Below are 19,329 nucleotides of genomic sequence, written 5' to 3'. Positions count from 1 at the left end.
AATTACAGTTTCAGTTGGCTGGTAAAGCCACCAGGCATAAGCTGGGCTCTTTGGCAGGTAAGCAGCCATCGTCCTCTTTTTCTATCCTGTCTGCTGAATAGTGAAGGAAATGTGCAACCCAAGCATGAGGATGAATAAAGGATATTTTCCTTCTCCATGTATAACAGCGGCACCTTTACTCCCATAAACACAAGGCAGAAAAAGCACATTTCAGCATTCTGAAGTCCGTATTCTAGGTTTCTGTGCCTCGAGGATTGAAACTTATTAAAGCAGCTCTTCATTTCTATTAGAATATTGTAGCAGCTGAATCAAGGTTACAGCAGCAGCATTTGCTGACAATATATTTTAAATGTTAAAATTTGCAGTTATTTAATACTTAGTCGAGGAACCCTTTGCTTTAAAAACAAAGAAAGAAATACTGGTATTTCACCAGCTATCTTGTAGCAAAGCTTAGGTTAGAACTTTTCCTTTCTCTTCAGCTCTCCATGTATGAGACCTATGTAATCCATGCCATTAGCAGTGTTTCCAATAGTTGATTATTTCCTTCCAGAGAGGCAAATCGTCCTCTGTCACCAAGGAAAACATTCCGGGCGACTGCTCTCTTTGAATATTAAGACCCACACCGCGGCATGTCACAAGTTGTCATGTCAGCCTTGATGTAGCCAATGACAGGCCGGCTACAAGGTCCCTGCGGGTTGCTGCAGGACGTGAGGGTAGTAGCCAATCAGGTGGGAGATGGTGGGTGGTGATATGGTGATGATACAGTCTGGGATTTTTGGTCTTTGTTGGCAGCCGGTGGATGAAGCCGGCGAAATGTGTCTGTCACTTCCACTGGCAGGACTGCCCTGTTGGCACATCAATCACTGCCAGAGCTCAGGACGTGGACACTGTCCCGGGAACAATGTGTTCGTTAATACAAGCGTGAGGGGGTTTAAAGATGAGCTCCAGCCCTCTGTTCCAGTGCAGAATAAAAGTAAGACATAAGAGTTTATACATGTGTTGATCCAGAGACAAATACTGACAAGAAATTTAGGGGTCATTCCAGAATTGGGGGACATTTGGGCTTTAAAATTTTTGAAAAATAAACCTTCTCTTTTACAATTTTCTACATATTCATGAATAATAGGTAATAAACTATCACAGGCTTGATTGGCTCAGCTTAAACATCAGTGGCACCATTTTTATTACATGTTTCATTTGTTGTTTGCTAACCCTACTCTGATCACACTAACAGGGTTGTTAATCCATGCTTACTAATGGACAAACTTACTAATGGAAAAAAGTAAAGAAAAAAGTAAAAAGAATTTGTCTTCTCCTGATAATATGCATAACAGGATTGCATGAGGTAGAGTGAGACATTCAGTCAAGGCTGACGATGTTATGAAAATATAGAATAGAAAAATAAAAGAGAGGACATAGCTTTGCTCTACCCATTCTTTTGGAAAAGCGTTTGATGATGTTAATTCCAGCATATGATGTGATTCACTGTTTTCTTCTTCTTCTACCAGCTAAAAAGGTTATAGTAACAGGGTTGTTGTGGGACCATGCATAATAATTATTATTTAAAATATGTTGATTAAAATGTTTTTTCCCCACAATTACAAGAGACGTCAGTTAAAAAAAAAAAAAAAAAAATGAAAAAGAGCTTAAAATTTCATTTTAACTGTTTTTGTTTGAGATTCAATTTGGTTATTATTGGGATGGAAACAAGAGAAAAACTGCATTTTAGGGGGAACGCTAGACTTATTTGGTGTTTTAAAAAATATTTTCAAACATTCTTTTCTCCTAATTTTTTTTTGACATTTGGTCTCAGAGAAGTAAATTGACACAACAACTGTACGTTTTAGTATTTTGTACATGGATGACTTGAAATTTGATGTAAGGGATGTAAAGTGTCCTCCAATTCTGGAATGACCCTTCAATAAGAAGCTAGGGTTGGAAAATTTGTACCACATCAGACTGTCTGACTTAATGAAGCCTGTAAATACACACTGATATGAGCCACGTAATCTCCACTATCTATCAGGTGGGGTGTGCAGACGTCTCGTCTATATCTTTAGCTGTATATCAGGCTTGGCCGTTATTTCCTCTGGCATTAATATATATGGACTGTGTCCATTTCTGATTTAGTGGACCACATTTGCAAGTAATTGAAATACAGCAAGATGTCCAGTGTAATAAATAACGTATTTCTCATGGTCTCTAAATGCAGAAATTATTACACACCTTGTTTCCTCTTATAGGATTTATGATGCTTAGAATTGACAGCTCCCTGTTCACTGCAGTGAACTGAAGATCCCTTCGAGACACTTCATCAATCTATATACTTGCGAGTGATGACAACCTGTTTGATTTGTGTATTTTCTAGTGGCCTGCACTATCAAACATTTTCCTTTAGACAATTGCTATGGTATATTACAAAGCTTGGATTCTTATTGCATTATAGTAATTGCTGTTAATGTGCCAACTGGCTCTCTGTCAACCTGTGGAGTGTTCTGCTGCTCTACACCTGAGCCCTGAGTGCTTGCTAATCACTTAGGATCACTTATGGTATTTATGTTAATGCAGATGCAGCTCTTAAACCCCAACTCACACTGGACTATAACGTGGAGCTGATTGCTGTATAGTCACACAAGGTGAAGAAGGCACTGAGGAAATCCCCAGAATTATGTCAGGATAGGATTGGACCACGTGCTAATGCTGAATAGCCAGACGAACTGCCTGAATTAACACCAAAATCCAATCATTCATAGGTGCCACTGCAGTTTTCACACTTCTCAACACAAAATATGAGGAAACAATCACTGAGAAGCCAGTGAATCCATGCGCAAAAACAAAACCACTATAATCCCATATTACACGCAGTCAAACAGCACTATTATGATGAGATGAGCTTTGTTTTTAGCAAAATATGGAATAGCAGAGGAATTCTCTAGTCATGCTAGCAGCATGGCAGTGGAGATGACAGTGTTGGTCTGTGCAAGACTTTGGTTTAGTGTATAATATCTCAGAAACTCCTGTCACATTTTCCTCACTGTGGGCTCATTTTTCACTGCAGTATAAACTCCTGCATATATATGGAAACAGAACAACAATGACTGAAAGTAGAGAAAACTCAGAAATGTCTTCTGTGTAGTTCCCCGAAGTTTGACCCCATAGATAACAAAAAAGCACAGATAAAAGTTGAATTTCATTCATTATTTATTTTATGAATGACTTCCTAGTTGTGCTGAGGAATGAAGTAATTTTTGCTTTTTATACAAGCTTGTCAGATTTTTGAATGACATGTAGAATAAAATGTTTTGGATAAAACGTCATGATTCTTAGCTTAGACTCAGGATATGTTCAAGGACCATCGCAAAACTAAAAATTTGATAATTGGTTCTGTTTTTGCAGTTTCTCACTCTGATAATGGTGTAATTTTGGTGTTTTTTTTTTTTTTTTTAAGATAACATGTCTTTCTGCATCTTATCAGGTCAAGGTCCAGAGTTATAAACAAGCCAAATGAACAGTGGGACAGGTGATATCTCATAAAAGCAACACAGTTTGGTTGTAAATTGGATCTAGAAAACAAGTTTGTATGTAGGCTGTGAGAATACCATGATTTGACCAGAGCAGTGTCACTACACTCAGCACTGACACGTGGATGTTAACCAGCAGGGCATTTTAAATTTTGAAAGTTATTTGTTAAGTTTAATTTAGTGAGTTGTCATATTTTGTGGGCTGATGTGCAGTGTTAAAAATACAATTTGGTTATTGAAGAATGTGATTAATGGTTTTAAATGGCTCGCAAAATTTTTGCATAACGATGTTCAACCTTATTGATGAATTATGCAAAATTTTGCTTATTTTCAGATTGGTTTACGAGACTGAATTGAAGTTTTTGCTTAACCAGCTTGGGAATTAGTTGTAGGAAGATGCCTACTGTGGATATTAATCTTAACATGTTGTAAATGTTGTTTGATTCTTTTCATGTCTTCGCCAAGGAACGGTGGAGTTATGTGACAATTGGCGTACATTTGTCTGTCTGTCTGTCTATTTTAACGTTACTCAAAAACAGACTAACAGATTTGGATGGAATTTTCAGGGAAGGTCAGAAATGACACAAAGACCAAGTGATAAGATTTTGGCAGTGATGCGGCTTATAGTCCAGATCCACGGATTTGTTAAAGATTTATGTATCATTGTGAGATAGCGGCACGGTGTCACTGTAGCTATGACAAGTGAACACTATGTCAGCTGCCTGCTGATGATCACATGATTACAATCCTACTACAAATCAACTGAAATGACACAACTGAGCAGCCTTGACAGAGTACTGTGCTCTCTGAGTGCTTTTTTTTGTTGCTATTGCTATGTTACATGTTGCACCATTGCAAATAATTAGGGCATTTTTCAGTGGTTATATTATAGAGGGGGTAGAATATAACACTTCATTCAGACACTCATGTCAAGGACCAATTAGAACACTTGGCTACGTGGTTAAATTTGGAGAAACAAAAGGCTCTGCTGTTTGGAGGACCTCTCAAAGAACAATTTCAAAACTTTGCATTTTGAGAGGAGGCTGCGGTGGTGGGAGCTGCAGCAGTAAACAGTGTTGGTACAGGAATAACAACAAGACTCAGGGTCTACTGGCCGCACAGTGAACCTGCACAAATATGATTCCATGTTACTTGTCAGCTGATATCTGCACAGCTGTGATTGTGACGCATGAGTGAAAAAGTCGAACCAATTTACCTGCTAACAAGCTGGACTTTGCATCATGTTGAATATATGCTACTCTCCATTCCAAGGGGGAACAAGGTTTTCTGTGAATGTATGACTCAGGTGCTGCTACACTGCGGATCTGTGGCTCTTTTAGAGTTCCTCCTCTGTACATCTTTTGTAACGTGGCAGCACCAATTAGGAAGATCAAACCCCTTTTTCTACTTGGTGAACTTTAAAAGGGCAAACTGCAGTTTTGCCCTTTTCCTGCTTTGTTTCTTACACACCTAGCTTAATGGAAATGGAAAAAAGTTAACAGGAACGGGAAAAAGCACCTTACCCAGCGCCATGACTCCAGTCTAACATGGAGGAGATGAACTCAAAGAAGTGGAGCAAACATGTATTCAAATTCAGCTAAGTGTGCCTGAAAATAGCCCAAGCGACACAACAAACATCTCGACCCAGGGTCACGATGAATGCTGCAAGGTGCTGAGGCTCTAAAGGGAGGGCAGAAGACAGATATGAGCCATGCCTCCGGTACAGAGACACCCCACCACCACCATCACCACCACCACCACCACCACCACCACCACTCTAGCCGATGACATTTTCCCCACAGGGCCAGAACCACACCAAATCACCCACACATTAACGCCGCTATTAGTCCTGTGATTAGGATGAGGGATGGTTGGATGCCTAATGAGCGAATCAGTGTGCAGAACTGTGTGAGTGTGTGTGTCCTAATGAGCAGCGTTGGAGCCCTGCAACAGCTTTGATTGACAAGATGATGAGGCTTGGAGAGGTTTGGGAGTGTCACTGGAGGAGTGGTTGATGTCCCATTCGAGCACCTAAACGGGGTAAACACCTGCGCACACACACACACACACACACACACACACACACACACACACACACACACACACACACACACACACACACACACACACACACACACACACACACACACACACACACACACACACACACACACACACACACACACACACACACACATACACACATATCCTCAGGATCACTGCTCAGTGTGAGAGCAATGATCCCGAGAGAAGCTAATGGCATAATTAGGTTCAGTATTTAAACGAAAGCATTGCAGGTGGTGGTATCAAGGTAAGGAAGATGCACAGGGTGGACCTCTGGGCTGGTATAAATACGCTCATGATTTATTTAAGCATTAATGTGTGCGCTGGAATCTGCACTGATTAAACTGAAATGGAGACCGACGGAGGAACTGGGGAGAGGAATGTGGAATTTTGGCGTATTATGTGAGGCACAAATGGTGGGACTGAGGAGGACGACAGATGCAGCAAGCAACTGAGGGATTTGTGTGCTGGCGTCGCAGCGAAGTGTGATAGTATGTGTGTGTCTGTGTAGCTATGAACTACAGGCCTTTAATAAAAGTCGGTGAGTTGGAAAATTGCATATAAATCTGTCTGGATCCTAAGCTGACTGGCTGGGGAAAACCAAAACACAGAGAGGCAGGAGAAACAGCATACTAAGTGTGGATCGTCTCTGACCTACATTCCCCTACTGTGGAGGAATTCAATCCACCTGCATGATCACCAATTATAGCGAGTGCCATTACAGGGGTGCGGAAGTCCAGTATGAGATAAGGTAAAATTATACAGCTAATATCTTCTGTGACCAAACCCGATTAATCATGAGGAGCAAGATATCACTTCCTGATCACTACGATTTAAATAACACATTTTAAAGGAGTCTTTTGCATCTTAAAACCTGTAGCATATGTACACTGAAAATAAGGACACAGATTTGAGCTGTTCAAAGATCCACATCTGAATAGTTACTAATGCTGTCATTTGATTACAAACATCACAGAGGTTTATGATGTCTCTGACCAAAGTGGAGATGAAAGAAAGCAGATGTGTCACTGTGTGCTGCCACCTGTTGTTGTGTCGATTTGTGAAGATACAAAAATGGTTTAGAAAGTTTGAAAACAAGCTCAGCTGGATGCTCCTTTATTCATATGTTAATCATTTATTCATAACTAATTACTTACATACTTTTGGGTTAAAACTGACCACTGCTTTCAGTAATATGAAATGTGCATGTGTCACATCAGTAAGGTCAAAAGTAGAGAACTCAGGCTCTTGGGAAGAACTGGATTCCAATAGACAAAGAGTCTCTTATATAGTTAAGTCGAATTCCATAAGTTACACTTGTCAAACCAATGGCTAATGAGTTTTGCAAATGAGAGATGCTGGGAAAAAAATCTGCTTTACTCAACTTTCACCATAGATTAAAATTTGCAGAGTTATAAAATTCTTTCCATGGCATATTTTAAAATGGGAACTTAATGGTGAACTAAACTTTTCATACTCAAGGACATTTTAGGATGCACATGAGATTTTCTAAAAGAATAATATGACATTTTGGATATTTCACTAATTGGTTTTGTTACCACACAAATTGAAAACTCTTTATGCTAATCTAGTGTATGCCAACTGGTGTCAATCTTAGCTTTTAAATGTCTGCAGCAAAATAAATAAGAGTCTCAATCACAGATTTCTGTTTGTATTATCTTGAAATTGCAGTTATGTCTGTCTCCATTCATTTTGATAGAAACCAGGTCTTGTTGATCCAATACAACTGCCCAGGGGTGTTACCGAGATGGGTGCCGAATGGAGAGAGTTGTCTTCGACTTTCAATATATATATACAGACACTTCAAAAAGCTCATGCTGGCTCCTGTCCATGCATTTGATTCAAAATCTGTCAGAGAGATTTGAAATGCTGTTGAGCAAATGGGAATTGTCCATTTGGCAATGTGTTTTTAATGAAGAAAAAGCCATGTTGAAACATCAAAGATGCAAAACAATCAGAACTCTGGCATAGTTTATGTGGAAGTTTTCTGTGTGGGACCTGAGATGTACCTACATTTAGTGCTTGAAGATGTCCTGCTCTCTTGTTACTTAAACAAATGGAGTATTATCTGTTATCTACTTTCAATGTTTTATTTTTTCCTCATTATTCTCTCACTTGCCAGTTACAAGTCAATGTGGAGCTGCTGACCAGTTCACATTGTATACAGCTATATAATGTTCAGACTCACAAATCAAGACCTGATCACATCTACAACTGTGAGTTTAGGTTGTAGTGAGGGAGCAGTGCTCCACTTCACGTCATGTAATGGGGAAGGAGATGTAAACACAATGGAGGCTGAGTTTCAAGAACTTGCTGTAACACTAATAATAATTTGTAGTGAGAAAGAAAACAAAAGCTAGGGGGTAAAGGAGTCAGAAAATGGTTGGGAAAATACAGTTAACATGGACTTATTTATCTTCATCAAGAACTAGAGGTGAGATTTAAATGATCAGTTTAAATATGTACAGCTTAGCATCAAGAACTAGAATAGGTTGTGTTTGTAGAATAATAATGGTAACCATCCAGATGTACACTACAGTTCAAAAGTTTGGTGTCACCCAGACAATTTCATGTTTTCCATGAAAACTCATACTTTCATTCAAGTGCTAACAGAATTGCACAAGGGTTTTCTAATCATCAATTAGCCTTTCAACACCATTAGCTAACACAATGTAGCATTAGAACACAGGAGTGATGGTTGCTGGAAATGTTCCTCTGTACCATAATGTAGATATTCCATTAAAAATCAGCAATTTCCAGCTAGAATCATCATTTACCACATTACCAATGTCTAGACTGTATATTTCATTAATTTAATGTTATTTTCATTGCTAAAAAAAAGCTTTTTCTTTCGAAAATAAGAACATTTCTAAGTGACCCCAAACTTTTGAACAGTAGTGTAAACCCCTAAATATCAAACATATTTGATATTATCAGGTCAGCTTCAATAAGCTGTAAGCAGTCTGGGAGTATCAATAAATGGCTCTATTAATCCTTCCCTTTACATTAATAATCTGGGCTGAACATCGGTTCAGATCAAGGCTACTGTTCTCCTTCGATCGCTGTGCATTTGCTGAAGGGAGAAGCTTTATATACATTTGAATCTGTTGTACAGAGTTCAACCATGTGAACCTAACACACTACACAATTATCTATGTTTGCCACTCCAAATTTGCACTGCCAACATCTATTTTCTACTAATGACTCATAACAGCATAAAGCTCTTGCCAGCCTAAAAGTTGTCCAGTACACAGTGTCCTCATCCAGAGCAGCCTGGCTTCAGTTTCAGACCAAAAGAGGTGCTTTTGTCTTGAAAAGAGGCCCAAACTTTTGTGGTATAAGGGGTCAGAGCGTCACAAGGCCAGAACCTGGTCAAAGAGATGTGCTGTATGAGGCTGGCACTCACTTGGCACTCGGTTGATGGCCCTCAGTGGTCTCAGCACACGAACCGTCCTCACCGCTGAAAAACTGACGTTCTGCAGGTTGAGCGAGTACTCCAACATCCTGGAACACATGGCGAGGTAGAAAGAAAACGTGTAAATACAGCAATAACAAAGCAAATGCCTTCAATGCTTCCACAGCTCATACAGCAGAACCTGCTCGATCATCTGGGAATAAAAACACAGAAAATGTGAAGGCAATATTATGTAGCCAATTATGTACTGCATGTATTACATGGTTTCCCACTCTCAATGGGCTGCTGGTAATTAATCTTCTCATGTTCTGAACCACTTTACATTCTTTCCTGTAGAGACGACTGCAATGCATGTGTTCTGGCAAACAATATGCTTTCATTCCAACACTCATTGGACTGCAGCTAAAAGACCAGAAAGTTCGAAACACACACATACACACACACACACACACACACACACACACACACACACACACACACACACACACACACACACACACACTACACTGCGTCTGTTTGTTCTTGTACATGGAGCGCAGCATACACGCAATGTTTGTGTGCCTGACAAACACAAGCATATATTCACATGCACCCTCGCACAATCAACCTTCAAAGGAGCGAGTGGCATGTGTGCATCCCCTTTGAGACGTCAAGAGCGGGTGAATCACTCGTCATTGAGCGGAGGATGTGGCGTCCACGGTACATAAAAGAAGAGCATCAGATCAGTCTGCCTCGTAACCTTGAGACGGCTCACGCTCTGAACACCCTCTCAGCAGCTCTTTAGAGGCCCTTTCAGGCTGTGATGGGAGGTTAGAAGGACAGCGCTTAGAGGAGAGAGCGAGACTGTGGAATGCCTGAAAAAACCTTTTTCTTGTTTCTTGATCAGTGTTTATCGCCGTCTCTGCTCGTGTGTGGAGCAGATGCCGAGCACATGTGCAGCTTGGAGGAGCGTGCAGATGAAGGAATTCCCTCCTCGAACCGACTCCAAGTCCGTCTGTCTGTCTGAAAAATTCGCAACACATGTCAGACGATGTATTTGTCTGTGAGGGCGACGTGTTCGCCACTTTAAGTGCAAGAAATGTCCGTAATGGAACTATGAGGAGTTCTCCCTCAACACTTAATGGTGTCCCAGTACGGGCCTTTCTGGCTTGTTACACAAAAGCAGCGCAAAATCACACACACGCACGCACGCACGCACGCACGCACGCACGCACGCACGCACACACACACACACACACACAAGTGTGTACTAGCACACCCAAAGCTGACAGATGGCTTGCAGTCTGGAGAGAGGAGGTAAATGGGTAAACAGTTAACAGAACTGCACTGAGATGCCCTCCCACCACCAGCAGGGAGACGGAAGGTTAACAGTATCTTCCAGTCCCTGGACACAGACACTTTACATCAGCAGCAGCACTTTCATGAAAGAGTAATTTAGAGAAAAAAAGTCTTTGGGAGCACAAAAATGACAAAAACGGATACCTTACTAATAATGGGATATTACGGGTGACATCATATAGGAAATAATAACAATAAAAAAATAAAAATACCATTAAAGGTGCACTCTACCAATATTACACATCAGAGTCAATTTAAATGTCATGCAGAGTATTATCCAGCCTGTGAAAGTGGTCATGTGATGTCATCCATGGCTCTGGAGGAGCTTTGTTAAGTATGGGAAACTTACTCACAAGTAATCTCAGTCTGTGCCCCGGGGCAGGAATGGCCTAAGGAAAAGATATTATTGAGTTGCACTCTGGGAAGTGTAGGATCCAGGTTTAAGGAGCTCCAGAGACTCTTCAGCCTCTACTACGTTGATTTGAACAATTCTCTCTTTTTTTCATTCAGTCTGTCTTTTCTTGATCTTACAGTTTAACAAAAGTGCAATACTTAGTCTCTGGAGTGCGCCTTTAAGTTCAGTTAAAGTTACAAGCTCTGTTCTACAGATACATACACTGATATGGTGGTTTTCTGACACTGGAACAGCGATTGGAATGAGCCTGTGCTATGATTTACGATAACAAACAATGACATACACTATATTGCCAAAAGTATTCGCTCACCTGCCTTGACTTACATATGAACGTAAGTGACATCCCATTCCTAATCCATAGGGTTCAATATGACGTCGGTCCACCCTTTGCAGCTATAACAGCTTCAACTCTTCTGGGAAGGCTGTCCACAAGGTTTAGGAGTGCGTTTATGGGAATTTTTGACCATTCTTCCAGAAGCACATTTGTGAGGTCACACACTGATGTTGGACCAGAAGGCCTGGCTCTCAGTCTCCACTCTAATTCATCCCAAAGGTGTTCTATCGGGTTGAGGTCAGGACTCTGTGCAGGCCAGTCAAGTTTATCCACACCAGACTCTGTCATCCATGTCTTTATAGACCTTGCTTTGTGCACTGGTGCACAGTCATGTTGGAAGAGGAAGGGGCCAGCTCCAAACTGTTCCCACAAAGTTGGGAGCATGGAATTGTCCAAAATGTCTTGGTATGCTGAAGCATTCAGAGTTCCTTTCACTGGAGCTAAGGGTCCAAGCCCAGCTCCTGAAAAACAACCCCACACCATAATCCCCCCTCCACCAAACTTTACACTTGGTACAATGCAGTCCGACAAGTATGGTTCCCCTGGCAACCGCCAAACCCAGACTCGTCCATCAGATTGCCAGATGGAGAAGCGCGATTCGTCACTCCAGAGAACACGTCTCCACTGCTCTAGAGTCCAGTGGTGGTGTGCTTTACACCACTACATCCCACGCTTTGCATTGCACTTGGTGATGTATGGCTTGGATGCAGCTGCTCGGCCATGGAAACCCATTCCATGAAGCTCTCTGCTGAAGCATTGTTCTTGAGCTAATCTGAAGGCCACATGAAGTCTGAAGGTCTGTAGCGACTGACTCTGCAGAAAGTTGGCGACCTCTTGGCACTATGCTCCTCAGCATCCGCTGACCCTGCTCCGTCAGTTTACGTGGTCTACTACTGGGTGGCTGAGTTGCTGTCATTCCTACACACTTCCACTTTCTTATAATACAGCTGACAGTTGACTGTGGAATATCTAGGAGCGAGGAAATGTCACGACTGGATTTGTTGCACAGGTGGCATCCTATCACAGTTCCACACTGGAATTCACTGAGCTCCTGAGAGCGACCCATTCTTTCACAAGCGTTTGTAAAAGCAGTCTGCATGCCGAGGTGCTTGATTTTATACACCTGTGGCTATGGAAGTGATTGGAACACCTGAGTCTGATTATTTGGATGGGTGAGCGAATACTTTTGGCAATATAGTGTATGAAGGCTAAATCTTGGAGATGGAATGGTTAGCTGCTCAGCTGATGGTGAAATCAACAACAACAAAAAACTGCATTTACCATTTCTGATGCTGTACCTTTAGAATCCTGCGGTAATTGTAGAGAATAATTAGTATGCTCAACAACAAAAGTGATTACTATTTCCAATGTGAATGCTGTCACATAAGGAGAGCACGAGAAAGTCAAGTTGAACTTGACACAATCCTGCATCAGACATGCTGCATAATGGATATCCCAAACTACGATCTTTGCGATTTGATAACTGCATTGTTTAAAACTGCGATTTTGATTTGAAGCCAGTTCAGCTGTACTACATTACTAATCAAACCTCAGAATTCTTCTGCACCAGAAATAGCCTTGTGTTGTGCTCACTGGTGTCCGTGTTTGGAAAAAACAACTAATCCAATCAGATATGTGTAAGTAAGATTAAGAGAGGAGATGTCATCTCAGTGTGTCAGAGCCAGAAAATGGCCCCAAAATGGAAACAAGCATGTAGAGCAGCTGGAAAGCAGCTGTAGAGCACATCTCTTTTTTTTTTCTTTGTCTTCCTCATTTGTAGTCTGCGTTTTTATCACATCAGTGGTGTTGGGATTTTTTTGTTGTTGCATCTGGTCAAAACACAGAAGAGTTCTGAATGGTACAAAAAGCATGTTTTTTTTTCAAACTTTGTTTCTGCCAAAGGCGTCTATGATGTTGACAAGACAAGTACGGATATTTTAGGCTTAGTAAAATCATCACAGAGGCAACTGATTTGGTCCAAAATATTTCTGTAGAATGACACCGAGTCTTCAACAAAGATAAGAACAACAACTCCTGCAGCAGGTGGTCTGGCCCACACAAGGTGGTAACATCTAGTCCTGAAACATGAAGTACCAAAAACTGCAGTTCATTAAATGTCTTCTTGTAGCTCCAACAGCGAGTCAATCCTCATAGACCTCCGTGTTGAAATGACCAACTTTACAGCAGAAATAAATACGCTTACAGACTGGTACAAAGAACGCTTTTGGTCTCCATACATAATTTCTCCGTTCATGGAAACTGTAGGGGATTTTCATATAACTCACCCATTTAATTTGTATTCCAACTTAAAGTTATGCATAATAAAGGCCGAGGTCACTTTAAGTGACAGGTGGGTCACTGGTATTAGCTTCACTCTTGTTCCTCCTCTTTGATCATGTTTGGATTAGCTGGGAGTTGGCAAGATGACGAAAGGCCAGAGCCATCATACTGACTTTTAAAACCAATATTCAGAAAAGCTAAGGGCGACGTATTCGCAGGGTTCATCCATCTTTAGATGCAGTCAATGGGCCACACAGAGACAGAAGACACTGAGAGCGCCAAAATCCACAGCAATTTCCCCAATAGTCAGAGGACACGCCAAGTGAACAAATACATTTTAAAGTCAAAGCGTTGTTAACCAAACGTTGATTAGATTTTTTCCCCTGCAACCTTTGTATGACATTAATTGATAAGTACAAAAACGTTCATACTATAATTTTTTAAAGCATCCTCATATTACTTTCATGGTCTAAAATGTTTGCACAGTGCTGCACATCAGTCATTACTGATTAGTTAGGTCAAAATAACAAAATCATCCAAACAGAAAATGGCTTATATGAACAGAATGTCAGACTGAATAATGAAGCGAAAGCAAAATAGCAATTGAATCTGATTAGAAGGGTATAGGGCAGTTAGAGAACATACAATAAATTCACCGTGATTACAGTGTTGAGTAGTATATTCCCTATGGGAAATTTATGGTAACATTATCAGGATACCAATGGGAAAACTTATGTTTGAGTGCCACAGACAAGCTATAAATCCCCAGAGCAATATAGTACAAATATTAGGGTAATTTTTCGTCAGACAGAGTTACATAAACAAACTTAAAAGCGGATGATGAATGATGTCTGTTGAAAAATAGTCTATGCAAAAACACTTGCTGCCCCTGATGAGAGCCAGATGAAGTTCGGTGCGCTCAGTGAAAACTGACCCATCTCCCCTCATCTGGAATGAAGAAACAGCTGAGGAGAAATGGAGTGTATCAAACAAACGATGGAAACGGCAGGAAGTCGTGCGCTGTTTTCGTCAGAGTCCGTGCCAGTGTTGATGATGCTGATACTGGGGAAGGGCAGCTCTGAAATGAGAAGCAGGAGAGGACGGGGGAGGCCCAACCTTTGAGGGAGCTTGCGTGAGGAGAGTTCCCAAACTAAAGCAGGCCTACGCAAAAGGGGAGGGAGTCGAGGACAAAAACAGTTTTACATGTTGTCATACACGTTGTGATATGATAATTGCGCACATCTTGATATAGAGAGATCCTCACAAGGACAAACTCACAGAAGAATGTAATGAGATTCATGCAAGTCATATATTAAAAAGCACACAATGACAGGCCGTACACATAACACACACACACACACACACGCACGCACACACACACACACACCGCTCTGGGCATGTAGACAGCTTGTGTCTTAGTTTGTCCTCTCTTATCTCAGAATGTGTGTGTGTTTGTGCCAGGCACATGAAGGATGGTATACATACAGCTTTCCAGTTACATCTCCTTCAAAACAAAGACAAGCTGGAAAACACACACACACTCACACACACACGCACACACACACACACGACATAATGCCACCCAGGAAGGCCTATGATAGACAAAGTACACAAGTCAGCTCAGGAAGTTAGGAATGTTTAACCTGTTCTGTCCTCACCTAACCTTTATCTGTCTGCCTTTCTACCTGGATCTGTCAGTCTGTCTGTTATCTGTCCATCCCAGTCAGTGCATCCATCTGTCTTCCTGCAGCGACTGCACTGTTATAATGTTAAGTGGCCACCAGTCCCATATCTGACAGATGAATAAGACGATGACTGATGGAGGGGCCAAATGGCTAAATCAGGAGGAAATCAGCGGTGAGACAAATATAAAAGGAACCTCAGCACTGTATTTTATTTCATCATGTCCCCGGCTGGGTCTTCATCTGAGTGTTTTTTTGCAAATTATGATGGATAGACTGAGAAACGCTGAACGGAAGTGACAAATTTTGATGGAGTCTCCTTAGTTTTCACGCTCGATTTGAGGCTGGGGTGTTTGCTTTATCAGTAAAGAATTTCAGTGATAATGCTGGAAATGCATTTGCTGAATTACTGATTAGTCTAGCTGAGGCATTGTCGCTGCACAGCGCATTGAAGAATGGCTTTGGATATTCTGAAATACTGTATGTAAAGTTATTCTGTTCGAAAAATGGACAGTATGTAAGACAGACACTGCTGTATTTATTGATCACTCCACGTACATAGCTGATAATGGCTGTTTATATTATTTGTCTATTAAGGGGAGAAAAATTGAAGGTCTGAATGTGAATACAAAGTACAGTGAAAGCTCCAGGATATGTTTAGCATGTCATGGCATGGAGATAAAGGGTAAGATACAATTGTTTCACTGTATAGTGAGATGTAACAATACTACGGTTGTTCATTAAAATGCTACAGGCTATCTATTCACATTTAACAGCTGATGTGTAGCATCCATGTTTTATTGATTTGCTTTCTGAAAGCGCCAATATTTCAACCTGGGCACTAACAATAACACTAAGGAAGAAAGCGACTTTCCTAATCATATTCTAATAGATTATACAATGCATATGTGAAAAGTTAGTATTCACAACGTTGTAAATGTAACTTTTCTGAAAGTCAGAGTTCACAACTTGTGTTTCCAGAGAAGGCGGCAGCCATGGAAGTTATATATTAATATATTGCAATTTTAGCAGTATTTGTTTGCACAATTTTGTTCATAATCATATAAAACCTGAGTAAAGTGTTGTGTTTAGTGATAACATAGCATACAGACTTGGAGCTGGGACGCTGCTGACCTTGACTTTTCGACAACTCAATAGCTAAAAAGTTTAGCTATTTTTCTAATGAGGCAGATTGTTTATCATTTCTAAACTGCAGTTTTCTACCTGCACAACATTACATGGCAGACAGAAAAACATCACCTCCTAGCTGGTGAACACAATGAATCATTTAGCAGCTAAAAAGCCAGATGTTTCCCTTAGGAGTTGGTTCAGACCAAAAACAGAGCTAACAAGAAAATAAATACCACAACTCTAAAAGAATGCTATACTAGCACACACTACCCATTATATGAAAAATAACATGACTACTGTGTGAGTTTTGGCTTGTGGAGTTTGGTGGCTCAGTGAAAAAATTAAAATGACAAAACAAGAACTAACATCTTTCATGCTTGAGTACAAAAACCGGTGAGATGTGTGTAGCCTAAGATAGCACCAAGACTGAAAAAGCATGGGGAGTGCTAGCGTGACAACTCAATGGGTCACAAAGAGGCTTTTATCATGTACATGCTCCGAACAAGCTTTCTTATTTAAGTTTGCCGAAAGCAAAGTCAAATATTTTCATGCAGCAAAATGGAAATTTGCTTCCAACACCCAACTCCTAGCATTCAGTTCATCCACAACTTCACTGCAACCTACATTAATATTAATTGACTTCACACTTCATTCCAAAATGTGTTGACCATGGTGAGGAAAAAAAAAGATTACTTTCATGCAAAACTAGAACAAATTTTAAAGTATTTCTGGGGCTATTTCGCTTCATTAAACATTTGCATACAAAACACCATCAGCCCAGAGTGAAAGCATTCATTAATGAAATATTGAATCATATTCATGACTGCTGAATAATACATTCAGGTAGCAATTATTTTCAGTTTTGGGCCTGAGTAACTTCCTGATTTCAGCTGTCAGATTGTGTCATGTGTTGAACCCCTACTGTGATTAGCCCATACATGAGATAATGACTTTGTTATTAGATTATTGGATTATATTTATACACTGCGGTTCTCCTTTATATTCTGTCCTGTCATTTACATATTACAAACCAACCACTCATCTGTCCGTTCCTCTGCTATTTCTTTAGTCACATTTTGCTTACTTTCTAGTCGCCTCCACTTCCGTGACAGGCAAGCTGTCACACTAGATGTTCCTCAGCAAATGAAAATCTGAGTGATGGATAGCTCTTGTGTGTTTCTCTGTGTGTAGGGGTGGTTTTAATTGTAGTATGTAAGCATATTTGTGTATACAGTATTAAAGTGGAAATGATCTGTGCAGCTCTTACCAAGCCTTTTGTAAAAAGGGCTTTTCAGGTTACAACATGGACAAGACCTAATAATGACAATGTTGAAGTCAGTGCATGTAAAATTGTTGGGCCGAAGTGAAGAGAGGAAACTACACAGAACAGACAGATGGAGTGTTTTCGTGCTGAATCAGATTGAAACCCTTTCATCAGTAACAGTTTCTGCTATCAACCCACTCTGCTGCTTATCTAACCCAAATGTTAACCAACTTGCTCTTCACAGTCATGGTTCATGACTGAATATCTCCTTTTTCTCAGACTCTGTGGGGATATTCTGTCCTTCTAACCCTCAAGCAACAGGTCAGAGATCTCAGCTATAGAAGTGCATAAAGATAGGTATTAAATGTGTTGCTGGTGGACACTTCAGAGTCAGTATGTACAAACTGGAAATTAACCTCTAAACTACGTCACACTCTTCTTTAAAAGCTGAGCAGGTAATAAGATGTTGCTCACTTGAAACGGACAGAAGCTGAATAAAAACATCATTTATTTACAAATAATGATCCGTGCTTAGCATCTCTCCCTACAGAAAACCATTCATTTGTTATCGGTGCAAACTGCACTGATATGTTTTCAATACGTGACAGCTCGGTGTCTTTTCTCCATATAAAATAGTCCAATTCAAACTCATTGTTCTCAGGTCAAAGAAAATCAAGCTCAACAAACCAATTTTCATGTGAATTAGTTAATGCCTGAGGGATTTTCATTCTGCTATCAAAAAATTCCAAGTGTGCTATTTTTTTTGACAACTGCAGAGCCCGGTATCCCGCTGATCCCCACTTGTAATCAGACAGAAACTTTTTATGTAGTCGTGCATGAATATGCCATCAGCAGGAAAAATTGAGATTATTCTAAGGTGCAACATTTTGCAGAGCATTGTGCCTGCAGTCAAAAGTAGAAAGAGTAAAAATCTTCGAGCCATCAGAGAGGGTGATGGCCTAAAAATACTGCTGCAAAGGGAAACCTAATCACTTTATCATACCAATAGGATGCAACTGAGAAAACAATAAAAACAACCCCAGAAACATTATGTTATGAATAAAGGACTGAGGAACTAACAAAGCATAATGAGGAAACTAACAGATGGTTTAACATATTTTCTTTGATGTGATAATCTTTTTGATCACACATAATTTGGGTTACATACAATTTAAATAGGAAATCCACTGATTTTAGACATCAAAACCTCTTTACAAATCTTGTTAAGTACAAGTGCATATATAAGTCTGACTAGAACTGTATGATTCTGCGAGCCAGTGAAGTTGCAGTTTACCTCCATGTTTGTCCAGACTTGTACAATACATGCAGTGCAGACTTAAAAGGAATTTAATAAAAGGTACTGTGTACTTTTTGGTGAAGTGGAAGTTGTCATGATACTGACATATATGACTCCAGTGAATAATTTCCATTGAGAAATATGGCATCTTCCCTCACAGATATGGATGTTGCTGCAAAGAAGAATTCTAACATGTAGATGTTTCACAAACAGTTGAACCTGGCAGAACAGAGAATCTATGAATCAGGATTAGTGTCACCAGTTCAGCATCCAAACAAATATGAAATTCGGTAACTACCTCTCCTTCTGTTTCTGTGTAATGGTCTTGTGTAATGGCCTGAAAAGTGTTTTTGCAGAACACTGCGACGTAACAGTGAAATTGAGCTTTGACCTTTCGAGTATAAAATGCTAGAATTTTATTACATTAGGCATTTCAGCAAGATTTTGTCATCATTAGTGAATTATTTCTTGGGTTCCAGTCAAAAAGGGGGTTTGTTAGGTCACAGTATCCTTTGAACACCAAATTGTAATGATTACATTCTTGGATGCCAAATTTGAAGAAATTCC

The 19,329-nt window shown here is 40.3% G+C and overlaps 1 protein-coding gene across 14 annotated transcripts in view; it reads right to left on the bottom strand.

Annotated features, from left to right (window-relative positions):
• Positions 1-19,329, bottom strand: part of cacna1g (calcium channel, voltage-dependent, T type, alpha 1G subunit) — a 321,585-nt gene that overhangs the window by 154,397 nt on the left and 147,859 nt on the right. For all 14 annotated transcript variants that reach the window (XM_055004159.1, XM_055004146.1, XM_055004148.1 and 11 more), the window contains one exon: positions 9,013-9,110. In XM_055004159.1, coding sequence (XP_054860134.1) covers positions 9,013-9,110 — 98 coding nt within the window. The remainder of the gene's footprint in view (positions 1-9,012; positions 9,111-19,329) is intronic.

Source organism: Amphiprion ocellaris, chromosome 18, assembly GCF_022539595.1.
Source record: "Amphiprion ocellaris isolate individual 3 ecotype Okinawa chromosome 18, ASM2253959v1, whole genome shotgun sequence".
Taxonomy (NCBI): Eukaryota; Metazoa; Chordata; class Actinopteri; family Pomacentridae; genus Amphiprion; species Amphiprion ocellaris.
The sequence above is the reverse complement of the archived record's forward strand: the minus strand, read 5'-3'. Positions and strand labels throughout refer to the sequence as shown.